Source organism: Neopsephotus bourkii, unplaced genomic scaffold, assembly GCF_033783945.1.
Source record: "Neopsephotus bourkii isolate Nb327-2 ecotype Australia unplaced genomic scaffold, CSIRO-AGI_Nbou_v1 NB_659, whole genome shotgun sequence".
In the NCBI taxonomy this organism is placed as follows: domain Eukaryota; kingdom Metazoa; phylum Chordata; class Aves; order Psittaciformes; family Psittacidae; genus Neopsephotus; species Neopsephotus bourkii.
Window position 1 is genome coordinate 1,777,998 of NW_026901158.1, and position 13,676 is coordinate 1,791,673.

Consider the following 13,676-nt stretch of genomic DNA (forward strand, 5'->3'; position numbering starts at 1 on the left):
GAAGAGACAAGAAGGAAAATGGTCTGAGCTCTGAGAGCAGGAAACAGCAGTGCTAAAGCCAGAGAAACTGCCCCAGTCTCCCCTTTGCATCCTCCTGCTGTTCTTGCTCTTCACAGCAGCATCTCTCCAGCTGAGGGCACATCTCACCCTGGCACAGAGCATGGCTCAGCAATGGACGCCTGCCTGGGAGCACACACTGACCCCCAGCGCCCAAACTCAATAATCCTGACACTCCAAAGAACCAGTGATGTTAGAAAAACCCTCGACTTTTTAATTGTACATCAGACATATTAATTACAACTTGGGTATAACAAGGGCTGGTTATTACAAGCAGCAACCTGAACTCATAAATCTTTAGAAGGTGCACAGAGTCAGTATAATTATCTATTACAGCTAATACAAAATATACTCTGCAACAGGGACAGTTTTTAAGGCTCCACATTCAATTCTCTGCAAGAGGCCAGCAAGAGAAGAGAGGGAACAGAGGGAGAGGTGAGGAACCAAGGCCACATGTTGGGTGCTCCCACCCATGCAATGTCCATTTGCCATCCCATGGGAATAATCCCTCTCCATGGCTCTGGCACAGCTCTTGGCAGCCCCTGGACAATAACAAGGGCTTCAGAGGCACTCATGAAAGGGGAATACTTTAAATGACCCTTTGGTGATGAAGCCAAGGCAGGACGGGGAGTGACCAGGCTGGCTGCAGGAGCTGTACCTCTCCTGTAGGGATGGGGGGGTCCCATCTCCCAAAAAGATGACACCTTCCAGCCCCATGGGACAGCCCCAGTGGTGATAGGGGAGAGACGAGGAGGACAACGGTAAAAACCTCTTAGAACAAAAGAAATCTAACAAATACATCTGATGCTATTAGAATTCCTTTAAAAAAGACAACTGCTTTGCTCCTGAACACCCTGGCTCTATTGCTTTAGTTCGAGAAGGGGCTGCTCCTCCCCTTCCTCAGACAAATCAACCTCACATGCTCACAAACATCCACACCACACTGGCAGCAGAAAGCACAGCAAGGCACAGCCACAAGGCCACCAGGATGATGGTGAGGACCTGGTACAACCCCTCCCCATGCCCCTGCTGTCCTCTTCAGCCTTTTTGGTTTGTCTGCTTGTTTGGCACATTCAGGACAAGAATTCCCATGGGAACAAAGGCCTCAGGCTCCAGTCTGTCCAATGCCCGTGGTGGTTTTAAGGCAAGGGTGTATGTTTTGGCTGATCTTTTCCAAGACCATGATTGTCAGAAGAACAGGGAAACGAAGCTGGTGCATCACCACGCACAGTCCAGGTCAGGAGACCAGAGCAACCACGTACATCTGCCCCGCAGCCAGGAAAGCTGGCTACACGAGGGCTGTTGACAGGGCATTTCCCCCTCATTTAAAACAAACCACATTCCTTAAATGAATGAATTTATGAGGAGGAGGAAAACCCCACACACTCTGGTGAGAGTCACCCACAGTCTCCTATAGGCACAGGGACGGGCAGTGAAAGCCCAGGTGAGGGAGGTGCTTTCTGCTTTAGCAGCAGGACCCCCTCAAGTCTGCACTGTAAGGCTTGGACGTGACATCCCTCTGTGTGAGCAGGTTGTGGGGTACCCCCCAAAGAGGCTTCCCCAGGGGCACCCAGCTATGCTGGGGGACCCTTCTGGAAAGGGCAGACCCACTCACTGCTCTTACCACCACCGTGGTGGTGCCTTGGGCTCGGACAAAGGCTCCATCAGGAAAGCGGAGCTGGGCCATGCTCTTTGCATATACATGGCCATTGAAGTAACAGGTATTAAAACAGCAAGGCTGCGGGTTTCACCAAGGGCAGCACCACTGAAGGCACTGGTTCCAGTGCTGCCTCCATCCATGGTGGTTCCCCAGGATCCGGCCCCAGCCAGGACCGCCAGCACGGAGAGCTCCCAGCCCTGCCGCAGACGAGCTCCTCTGATTCATAGCGAGGGGTTCCCATCATCCCCATCTCCTCTGGTTTGGCTCTGGGAGAGGTTCTGGGGCTGGCGGGGCTCAGTACGGGGTCGTGCCTTCCCACTCCACCAGGTACTGCACCTTGCCCTCCAGTGTCACCCTTCGCGCCAGCACCTGGTACTTCTCCCCGCACACCAGCCTGCCTGCTGCCCCGAAGTAGCTGCTGATGGAGGACTTGAGGTGGGAGAGGGAGGAGTCGTCCTCGCTGATGCTCTCGAAGGTGTGGCTGTCGATGCCGTCATCGGTGCGGTCGGGGCCGCAGGCTGCCTCGCTGCCCTCGGGGGTGCCCGTGGCCGGGCGCCCCCCCATCTCCCCGCTTCTCCTCTTGGCCCCCGCCGAGGCGTACGCTGGTGAGGACAACTTGCGCTTGCGGCTGCCCATGGTCCTTCGGCTGCGGGAGGGGACAGAGGGGAGGTGAGGGCAGCACCCAAAAGGTCCCCCCTGCACCATGCTTGCTGTGCCCACTGTGACCGTGGGGGGATCAGGCTGGGAACTGGGGTGAGCCCAGGAAGGACCAACAGCTCTGACCCTGCACACCCAGCAAGGCTTTGGGACCAGAGAGGGAAGGCTCCCTGATGTGGGACATCCCCATACCAGGACATGAGGGTGCTGTGCTGGGAAAGGGGCAGCCCCTTACCTCCCCAGCCATGCCACTGGAAGGGCCAAGGGGCAGAGCCCTCACCTGGACTCATAGGAGAGGCTTGTGGTGGCTGAGCCCGAGGTGCTGGCAGCATCCGTGGAGTCCACATCCGATAGGAAAGTCTGTCCCGAGCTGGCACTGGAGACAAGATGCAGCATCAGCCCCAGCCTGGTGCAAAGGTCACTGCGGCCCATTCCATCCCCAGCCCTGCCTGCACACTTGGGTGTTTAACCACCCCTGGCCACCCACAGCCCTGCCCCGGCCGCACGGACCTTTTCAGGCTCTGGATTTCATCCAGTGTGAAGTCGAAGATGCTGGCCAGGTGGTGGTTGGTGCTCCAGGCCGAGGTGAAGTCACTCTGCGCCGCGAAAACAAGCTCAGGCGTCGCTGCCGAGCGGAGCGGTGCTGCCCGCGGGCCCGGCATCGTCCCCCTCTGCCCGGGAGCCACCGCGCTCCTTCCCCTGGGAAGCGGGCTTGGCACAGAACGTTTGCAAACCCCAGGGCGAGGGACAGGGGCTCTCCCTGCCCGCAGGAGTGGGGGAACCTTGTGGGGAGCCCCAGGGATGGGAACGGGGGTCCCACTCGGCTGCTAAGCCCGGGGTGGTTGTGCAGAGGAGGGGGCAATGGACTCACACTGGGAATGGCATCCTCCAGCAAAAACTTGGCCCTCTTGCGCCGTGCTGCTCGCCGCTTCTGCTGCTGGAGCTGCCGTGGCAGCAGGCTGCAGAGCAAGCAGAGGTGAGGGGGGTGAGCCCACCCCAGAGGTGTAGAAGCAAGGGGTGCCTGGGTCACTTCGGTCTCTCACCTCTCTTTATGGACATATTTGCTTTTTCCCCTCTTCTTCAGCTCGCAGGAGCCGCTCTCTCCCGCACCGGGGGCTTTCTCTGGCAGCACCTTGCTGGGGGGGTTTGGTGGGACGCGGATCCGCAGGCGGAAGATGCATTTCTTCTTTTTGATTTCCTTCCCACACAGAAACCTGGGAAGTGAAGGGGAGGAAGCAGCCCTCAGGCAGGGGGAACACGGGAGCATCCTGCATCCCATCGCATCCCCATCACTGGGTCTCACCTGCTTTTGTAGCTGTTGAGGGCATTGAGGAGGTGGGGGCCACGCTCGGAGATGGGGGTACCCGTCAGCTGTGGGAGATGGCAGCGGTCAGGCAGGGCTGTGATGCAAAGGCTGCTCTCCAGCCCCATCCCAAGCTGCACAATTTTACCTTCCCGAGCTGCAGCGGGTCCCAGTGGTGGTTCACGAAGGCCAAGATCTCCTCGAAGTCAAAGTATTTCTTCTTGCTCTGGACACCCAGGTTGTAGAGGGCAAGATGGACGACGTCCACCCTGCAGGAGCAACGGGGTTGGGAGGGTGAGCAGCCCACCCTCTCCCCAGCAGGATGGCTCCAGCCCAGTTTTCCAGCTTTTTAACAAGCCTCAGCCATGTGCTCTTGCTGCAGTTAGGCACAGTACATCTGATTCATGTGAATTGTAGCTAGGCAGCAAGCTCTGAAAGCTGTGGCTACCCCATCCCTGGCAGTGTTCAAGGCCAGGTTGGACACGGGCTTCGAGCAAGCTGCTCCAGTGGAAGGGGTCCCTGTCCATAAAAGGGGTTGGAGCTGGAGGAGCTTTAAGGTCCTTTCAACCCAAAACATGCCCAGCAGCCCAGCAGCACCAGTAACATGGCCAAGCACAAGAGGAGCAGCAGGGAGGAGCTGGGCTGCCAGCACTGTTAATACATTTTACAAGTGCTTTCAGACCATCAAGGTACACTTGAAGGTACAAAGCAGCTGGGGCTATTTCTTACCATCTCAGGGGCAGGCGCTTGATGTATTCAGGTCCCTGGTTGCACACGGAGCAGAAAAACACATAGAACCTGGAAAACAGCAGGGAGGGAGAGTGCTGGGGTGGGGGTCACCCCACAGCCATGGGAAGCTGCTGTGAGGAAGAGTGCTCTAGTTGCTAACAGTGACAGCATGGCCAGGAGGAGCTGAGCTCTGCAGGATGGGGCCACCCGCTTGCACCAGGGCAGTTGGATCAGAGAGACATGGATTGGGGATGTGTCACGCATGAGCCCTCCTGGGAAGCCAGTTCTGACACCCAGCACCAGCCCAGCTGAATCTGGAAGGGACGTACCGGTCCCCAAACATCATGGGGTCGTTGAGGCACTGGGTGCAGGCTTCATGGAACCACTGCCGGCAGCGGTAGCACTGCAGCATCTTCAGGTACCACCTGGGGAGGGAGAGGAGGTGGGTGACAGTGAGGGCAGCGTGTGGCAGCCACTGCCCTGGCCCCCTCCCAAGCACAGAGACCCCAACCAGGGAAAGAAAGTCTGTCCCCAACTTGTATTTAATGCAGCCACAGAGGTGGGTGCAAACAGAGCCTCCCAAATGAGCGGAGATGCGGATGGCAAAGCCAGGACAGTGCCCTGCAAGCTGGGACTTCTCTCCCAGAAGGGATAAAATCCCGACCCTGATCTCACGTTCATCTGTGCATGCCCTTCCCCACCAAACCAGACACAATCACCCTCCCAGCAGGCAGGGGCTTACTCGCCGGGGCCGCCGCAGTAGCAGTAGCACTGCTGCTGGTTGGTCCGGTGTGGGGAGTCCCACTCGAGCAGGTCGGGGTTGTAGGACAGCACCATCTTGACAGCTTGCAGCGTCTTGGCAATGGCCCCCTTCTTCAAGGCACCCCCTTTCTGCAGAGGTGAGCAGGGTAAGGGTCAGCACAGCCCCTTGAGGGCCGCATCCTGCACCAGGGGTGGGCAGCGCAAGGAGGTGGGATCCCCGGGCAGCCCCACTCACCCTCACAGCCAGGGCAAATATGCAGCGGCGGCAGAACCACGGCGTCCCCAGCGGGCTCTCGCCGCCACTCGCCACCGGGACATGGCACTGCTGGTGATAACCTGTGGGAAGGCTCCGCATGAGCCCTGCTGGGCTGGCTGGCCCCTCACCCCGTGGGGGGACACAGCAGATCAGGAGGGACAGGTCCACACTCACCCAGGCCGCACTTCCCGCAGATGAGGATCTCATTCATGGGCCCCGACGTCTGGCCCAGGCAGATGTTGCACTTGGGCTCCTCTCCGGGAACACCGGCTGCAGGACAGAGACGGCAGAGTTGGGGATGTGCAAGGCACAGCCCCATCTCTGTGGCGCTGGGAATGACTCACCGACCCAACAGTGGGAAGGGAAGACAGGGAAGCACTCACCATGCTGGATGTCCTTCCAGAGGACCCAGTACTTGGAGTTGTCCTCAAACGTGACAAGGCAGCTTTGCTTGGAGCCACTCACCTGCAGGGAGAGAGCGCAAGGAACTGTCAAGAATCAGCTCCCATTCCCAGTGCTTCCCCATCTTCCCTGGTGACCGGCCCTGACTCCCGGAGCTGTGGGAAGTTGGGTTCTGGGTATGACACCCAATGGCAGGACATCAACCCCAAGTGCCCCAGTGACCACGGGATATGCTGCAGCCCAGGCTAGCAACCCTCTGAGCCATAAGGTGACCCCGCAGTGGTGCTACCTACACTTGGGGTGCCCATGTTACCCTTTCTGGGTGCCCACGTTACCCTTTTGATCTTCCCAAGGTAATAGAGCCCATCGGTCCAGCGGCACAGCACGTACTGCCCCTCCGTCAGCTTGACCATGAGCTCTCTGCAGCCACTGGCCCTCCGTGCCACAGCCGGTGCTTGCTGGACACGGCCAGCAGCAGCATAGACATCCCGGATGATGGGGTTGAGCTTGGCGGTCTCCATCAGCAGAGCCTGGAGAGGATGCACAGGGTCATCACCTGGCCCTTGCACTGTGGTACCAGGCACCCATCCCCAGGCAGGGTGTGATGGAGAGTTTTACCAGGAGCATTGAGCTGGGGCTGGCTCAGCCCAACCAGTGGGGCTCAGGACCCACAAAATAAGTGCTGATGAGACGGGTTAATTCATGTGAAATCAAAGGGAGCAGCTAAAATCTCCGCTAATATTGAACGAGTTAACCCCCTGAGCACCTTAGCTCCTGCAGCACAGAGCCACTCTGTGTGACACAGGGACATGCCACAGGCCTGCACCAGCTCAGCCCTGGGCAGGGGCACATGAGGAATAATGGCTTTAAATGTAATGTGATTTTTAAGTCATGCTTTCCCAGCAGTTCCACAGGCTCAGAAGTGCTAGGCACACTGCATGCGCAGGGAAGCAGCAGCACCACACACAGCGAGTGCAGGCGAGCAGCCGAGTTTCGCTACGGAAGGGTTTGAAGTGTGGAAGGCACAGAAGCCGTCTCCAGCCGGCAGCACCGTCCCTGCAGCTGCGATCCCCGACAGACACCGCCAAATCCCCACCAGCCACCAGCAAAGCCCTAAGAGACACCCCTAAATCCCCACCAGACACCAGTAAATCCCCGACAGACAGCAGTAAAACGGCTTAAAAGTTACTTTGCTCCTCTCCGCGCTCCCGTCGCACGCGTGGCCCCGCGCCGCGGATCACAGCACGGAGCCTCACTCGCCACGCCGTGCTCGACGCCAACTCGGTGAAGCGGCGGGACAGGGCTGGCGGGAGCGGCGGCGGCAGCGAGCTGCGGCATGGCACCGGCAGCGCGGCTCCTCGCCGTTACAAACCGGCGGCAGCTCCGCGGCCCCCCCAGACCCGCGGAGCGCGCCCGGTGCCGGGGGCTCAGCTCCCGCCGTTCCCCCGCCCCAATCCCGGCCCCGCGCACACACGGGGGAGCTCCCCCGCCGCCGCCGCGCCGGGCAGCGGGACCCACCGGGAAGAGGCAGCCGAGGGGGGGGGCTCAGAGCCGGCCCCTTGTCCCCGCGGGTGAGCGGGAGAGCGGCGGGTCCGGCGGCACCTGCCGGGCGGCAGCGCCGGGGGCAGCCCCGGGCCCCGCCGCCATTGGCTCATTCAAAGGCGCTGCGGCGCCGTCCGCCCGTCCATCCATCCATCCATCCATCCATCCATCCATCCATCCCTCCGTCCGTCCCGCCCGGCCCCGCCGCCCCCGCGCTGCCGGGCCCGTGCCCCCGCAGCGCTGCCCTTACCCGTGCCCTGAGCGCTGCCCTCAGCGCTGCCCGCTCCGCCGCCGTTACCGCCGCCCGCGCCGGGTCAGCGCCCGCCCGCCCGGGGCCCGCGGCGGGGAGCGGCGGCGCGCGGCGGGGGCGCCATCTTCCCGCGCTTCCCCCATTGACGTCCCGCTTATGCAATTAGCGCGGGGCCGCCCCCGCCGCCTCCCGCCGCCCCGAGAGCATCGGACGGGCACGGCGCGGAGCCCCCGGTGCGAGAGCGGGGAACGCGCAAGGACTGGGGTACCTGCACCCCCCATTGGGGTACCTGCATCCGACCCCATTGGGGTACCTGCTGCTGCCCCCACTGGGGTACCTGCACCCCCTATTGGGGTACCTGCATCCGCCCCCATTGGGGTACCTGCACCCCGCATTGGGGTACCTGCTGCTGCCCCCCTGGGGTACCTGCACCCCCCCATTGGGGTACCTGCTGCGGCGCCCCCCCATGGGGTACCTGCATCCGACCCCATTGGGTTACCAGCTGCTGCCCCCCAGGGGTACCTGCACCCCCCATTGGGGTACCTGCACCCACCCCCATTGGGGTACCTGCTGCTGCCCCCACTGGGGTAACTGTGCATTCGCCCCCATTGGGGTACCTGCCACTGCCCCACATTGGTACCGTCACACCCAAAGCCCCACCGAGGCACCCCACATCCCCACATGCACCATCACCCCGCATGCCTTCTGGGGATCCCTGGGGCACCTGGGGGTTTCTGAGGGCACCCAGGGCCAGCCATGCACGCAGAGTCCTTGAAGAGGGCACCCTCACCCTGTGACACACACAAGGGACCCCCCTGACTCTGTGTGTGTGTGTGTGTCCTTTCTTGGATTAGGAGCTGCAGCCAGGGAGGGCACCGCTGGGGCCCCCTGGATGGGGTGTGGGCAGGGGTGCGCTGCCTGCGGAGGGAGCATTGTCCTGCGTGAGGGAACAACCTGTGCTCGCCGGGATTCCTAGAAACGGGGGGAGCCTTTCTCTGAATCGCAACAGAGAAAATCAATCACTGAAAAAATGCTCCGGTCCGTGCCAAGAAGGAATCTTACGGATTTGCAGTTTGTTGGAAAGTGCTGCCGAAAAAGAAACGCTTCCAGGCCTGCTCAGGCAGCAGAGAAGCTGATTCCTGGTGCAGGGTCTGGGCCAAGCCCAAGCGGAGTCAACGCAGGTTTTATTGCCTGTAAGGGATGAGCTCTGTGTGGCAGCATGGGGTGGGCTCCCTGCACAGAGGACCAGAGCACCTGCAAAAGAGCCTGTCCTGCAAGTGAGCAGCTCTGCGAGTGAGGGCTGAACCCCCTTGAAACGCCTTAGGAATGATTTGTTTTTGTCAAACTGCCCCATAAAACATCAGTGTCTGAGCGCTCCTCACACCGGGACTGGCTCTTGGCAGCGTGCAGGCGATGCTGCACCCGTGATGCTTTGGGTTCCCCCAGTGATGGGTGCCCTCAGGCTGTTCTCTTGGCTTTGTAGCCCTGTGTGAGTGAGGCAAAGCCCAGTGAAACATGAGGGGGGTGGTGGGTGGGGGCTTGACATGCCATGCCATGCCATGCCGTGCTAAGCCATGCCGTGCTGTGCCAAGCAATGCCATGCTGTGGCTACACCCTATAGCTGAGCCCATGTTTAGGCAGCTGAAAGAAATGGCAGCTCATTCCCTGGTGTTCAACACCGTCCTCCTCCTGCACGGGGAACCTGACACATCTCCAAACCAGCCAAACCACCAAACTCTGTGGTGAGTCACGATGTGCTCGCCGTGAGTCACCGCAGATTAAAATAGCTCTTGCACCATCCCTCTCCCCTTGGACAAACACCACCACTCACTTGCCTGCAGCCAGTGGTGCTGGCTTGCCCCATCCCATCCCCGCATGGTGCTGGTGAAGCCGCACACGGGGATGTTCCTACACTCTCCTCCCCACCACCATGGGTTGGTGTTTGCAGCATCTTGGTGGTTTGCCATGGGAACGCAGATGTTGTGCCATGTAAATCAAACACTGGATTGAGTTCACCACATGTAAGCAGGGTTATAACCTCACCAACATCCCTCTGGCATGGAGAGGGCACCCCAAACATGGCACCTGCCAATGGAAAGAGCCCAGAACTGAAGTTCCAAACAGAAAGAAAGAACCACCAGGAATGTGAGATGCATCCTCTCTTTCCTAACACGAATGAAGCTACACAATCATTTAACTCTGGTTTCTTTGTGGGTGTTCCTGCCATGCCATCCCCATCAAGCCTAGCCTCAGCTCCCACTGCCATGAGCTACTGGATACTGCTGTGCTCCTCCTCTTCCTCATCCTCTTTCTCCTCCTTCCCTCTGCACACCCAGCTTTTCCCACACACCTTTGTGAAGTCAGGGAAGCTGCTGGAAACCCATTTTCTTTGGCACCATGTGAAGGCCCATGGCCCCTGACAGACGCTGGTGCGGTAGCAGTGGTAGAACACAGCTGAGTGACTGGCTTTGCACCAGTGGGATCCAGAGACCTCGGTGGGACAATGCCTGACACGCGGTGCTGGGGACGGAGCACCCACCTGGGCCCATGCTGACCTGAACATCTCCATGCTGCTCTCACATCCCCAGCTGAAGAGGCCTCGGTGCCCATCATGCAGAGCTGTCAGAAGATGCTGCTGACCTGTTCTCCATGCCACAGAAGCAGGGAAGCCCCTGGTTAAATCCCGTTGTTGGAAGCAGAATATCCTGTAAGCAAATGATCAGAAATAATGAGACCCCAAGCGATGGTGCAAAGCCAGGCGCTGGTGATCCTCCAGCACAAGCTCCCTGACTCCTTCCCTGCTATTACTATATTTCCAACCAAAACTACCATTTGCAAAAGGATTTGAATGAAGCCCCTGAGGTTTTTAACTACTCCGACACCCTGATTTTATCCTTTGAAGCTTTTCATTGCTTCTTCACACTTGCAAAAGTGGGGAAGGTGCTTTCCAGCTGGCACAAGGATTGAGCACCCGGAGAACCGCAGCTGAGCCCAGCCGGGAGCCATCAGGAGGCCTGGCCGGAGCAGAGCCTTTCCTTCTGCTTTGAAAACTGCCCAGAAATTGGGTAGCTCCTTTTCACAGTGTTTTTCTTTCTTTGAAACCAGGAGTGGGAGGAGGGGTTGGATGTTGGCTTGTAGTCTTGGAGACCGAAGCCGAGGAATATTGAATGGAAACCCAAACACGAAGCTGCCTCTGAACTACAGGGCTGGTGTGGAGATAGATCTGCAGGGATGGCTGGCACTGGCTCCAGAACCTCCTGCAGCAAAGGGATGCAGGAGAGACCCAGCACAGCTCTCATATGCAAAACAGTTCACAAGGGCCGTTCCCATCTGGAGATGCAGCTGGCAAAATAGGACACATCCATGATGATAAAAGTAGCTGCAACTGAAGTAGTTTGGGATTATTGACAGAATTACCTCTCTCCTGGCCAGTGATTCCATCTGCTCCAGTCTCAACCAGCTTTTTGCTGAAACCACCTGATTTACCAACACAACCAAGTCAAGCTCAAAGCAACTGTGAGCAAGGTTATGAGTTCCTTTCCTGTCCTGAAGGAGGGCTTAGACACCTAAAAGTTTGCCAGGATATTTTTCAGCTTTATTGGTCAGTTAAAAAATACATAATCTTTCCCTACAAACCTTGTCCTTGACTACTGGAGACCACGGTAGCTACAGAAGCACGATGACTCTTTGCCAACCTGGCCATTAGAAGCAGAGCAACCGGTCCTGATTCCACTCACTAAAACTCCCTTTGATTTTTCTGCAGCATTTGATCTGGTCCAGACCAAGAAAAAAAAATGATTTTGGCTGCTTATTTCCACCACAGAAGCACTTTGCTGGATTGAAGAGCTCCCGATACCGCTCCGATTCCAGCTTCACTCCCAGTTCAATGTCATCCATTTCCTTATCAAGACGTTTTTGTGGCTGAAGGTCTTGGAGATGAAAATCAGGAGCTTGTTCCAGGAACACCAGAGCCTGGAGCAGAGCCCCGTGTTTGGAAAGCGCCGCGGCTCGATGCATTCCACATGGACACAGTAATGCTCCAGCGGTGCCTCGTGCACGGGGGAGTTCGCTGTTGTTCGAGCTCTTTCAGAGAAAAGTGATATTCCAAAGGGCATATTGGAACAAAGGTATGGTTGTAATTAGAATCAGAGCAGTTAAATCTGACATTCAGCTGGCTTATGCCAACCCTGCCTTTAAAAGGAAGAGCATTCAGGCATTGGGTTTCATGTCTTTTCATTGTTTATTTAGCATGAATTTAATCCATATCCCTTTTTTCCTTAAACTTAACCTTCTTTGCGTGCTTCTATGCAATTGCATGAGATGTGAAGAGCGTGTAAGTGTTCTTACAGCTGTGCAAGCTTTATATTCATGGAGCCTTGACATAATTGTGACATAGATACATTATGTACACGTCTGCGGTCCCTGAGCATGGCTTCCAAAAGACATCCCCCAGAAAAGAAAGAAAGAACCAGAAAAGATATCCACCATAAGAAGAGAGAAAGAAGAGCCCATTTTGATCCTGATGGGAACATTTGAATTTCCAGGGGCTACTTGTGCTGCTTCCCTAACTACAAAAACTGCAGTAGGCAAATGCCCATTAGTGCAACTGGGATTACTGCTCCAGAAGAACATGGGTGGTGTCTGTGGGGGTCAATGCTGTGCATATGGGGATCCCCTGATGCCACCCCTGGGTGCAGGGCATGGCCCCATGCCTGGCTCTGGTAGCCCCTCACTTGCCTGGGGGATTTTGCTCTCCCTTTCCTCTTGCACCCCAGCCTGCAGCATGGAAACAACAGACTCCAGCTCTTTGCTTTTGCCTTTCAGGAGCTGGGGTGAGCCCTCGTGCCAGTGCTACTCCTCCAGCCCATGATGCTCCTTCATGAGCTCCATCCCAGGCTCAAGCCTGTGGCTCCAGGTGCCCCCACTGCTTTTCAGGCCTTGAGTCACCTCAAGACCTTGCCGTCGGTTGCACAGAGCCCACATGAACGTGCCACTTTCACAGGCTGGGCGGCAGCTCTGTTTGCCTCTGCTTCAGCTGGCTCTTACCTGCTGCAAATGAGCAAGGCTTCATCCACCTCTCGCCCCTCAGACGGTTTCACCCCAATGCGCTGTCCCACCCCACATGTGCAGCTGGTAACGAATTTCCTCCCTTTGCAGATTCAGGCCATCCAGGCCTGAGTCATCCCAAAACCTGGCTCTGGGTGATGCTCACAGTGATGCTGTACTGAAGCAGAGGCACCTCTGCTACAGGATGCTGAGCACAAGGTCCTGCAAACTGCAGCCTTGCAGCTTTCCACCCATTTTACTTCATGGATTGCCCCACTGGGAATGTCTGGCTAGAAAGAAAAACTGGAACTAGAGGGATTCCAATAAACATTTAAAATTGATTTTACCAGGCAGGGTGGGCACAGTTGTGTCCTTTCTCCAGGGTATTTATTCATCCAGCGTCGATGCTTCTGCCTCGCTGAAGCTTGTGGTGCTCCTGTGTGATGTGACCTGTCTGCAGCCACAGCGGGCTCCTGCCATCAGTGACATCCTGTCTGTGCACAGGAAGAATAAAATCAGTGTAATTGTTCCTGGTAGGATCACGCAGGAGACAAGCACGGAGGCATCAGGTCAGTCACTGTCTGCTGGATGCATCCAACTTGCACATGCACACACAGAGGTTTTTGCTTCCCTCGATGCATCAGGTCAGTCACTGTCTGCTGGATGCATCCCTCAACCTGCACATGCACACACAGAGGTTTTTGCTTCCCTCGATGCATCAGGTCAGTCACTGTCTGCTGGATGCATCCCTCAACTTGCACATGCACACAGAGGTTTTTGCTTCCCTCGATGCAAACAGATACACATCAATACTGTCTTGCACACACACATTCACATCTCCTCTCCCACACACTTTCTCTCTTTCCCCAGCTCTCACCCACAGAGTTTTGCTCATTTCCCCCCCCCCAACCTTCTCTCACTGTGTCTCACACACAAGGAAAACCCTCCTGATTCTTTTTAAGAAACAACAGCTCTACAGGGAAAGGGATTTTGCACAAGAAAGTAACAGTGG

At 57.3% G+C, this 13,676-nt stretch overlaps 1 protein-coding gene across 1 annotated transcript; it reads right to left on the reverse strand.

Moving 5' to 3' along the window:
* Positions 1 to 606: 606 nt before the first annotated feature.
* PHF19 (PHD finger protein 19) lies at positions 607 to 7,744 on the reverse strand. The gene is made up of 15 exons (XM_061352459.1): positions 7,631 to 7,744; positions 6,162 to 6,356; positions 5,808 to 5,889; positions 5,599 to 5,694; positions 5,404 to 5,504; positions 5,149 to 5,297; positions 4,736 to 4,831; positions 4,407 to 4,475; positions 3,826 to 3,946; positions 3,678 to 3,745; positions 3,418 to 3,588; positions 3,246 to 3,333; positions 2,885 to 2,970; positions 2,655 to 2,750; positions 607 to 2,363 (listed from the first exon to the last, which is right to left on the reverse strand). Exons 2-15 carry the CDS (start codon positions 6,345 to 6,347, stop codon positions 2,012 to 2,014), a joined length of 1,761 nt encoding a protein of 586 aa, XP_061208443.1. The 5' UTR covers positions 6,348 to 6,356; positions 7,631 to 7,744; the 3' UTR covers positions 607 to 2,011.
* Between the last annotated feature and the right edge of the window lie 5,932 nt (positions 7,745 to 13,676).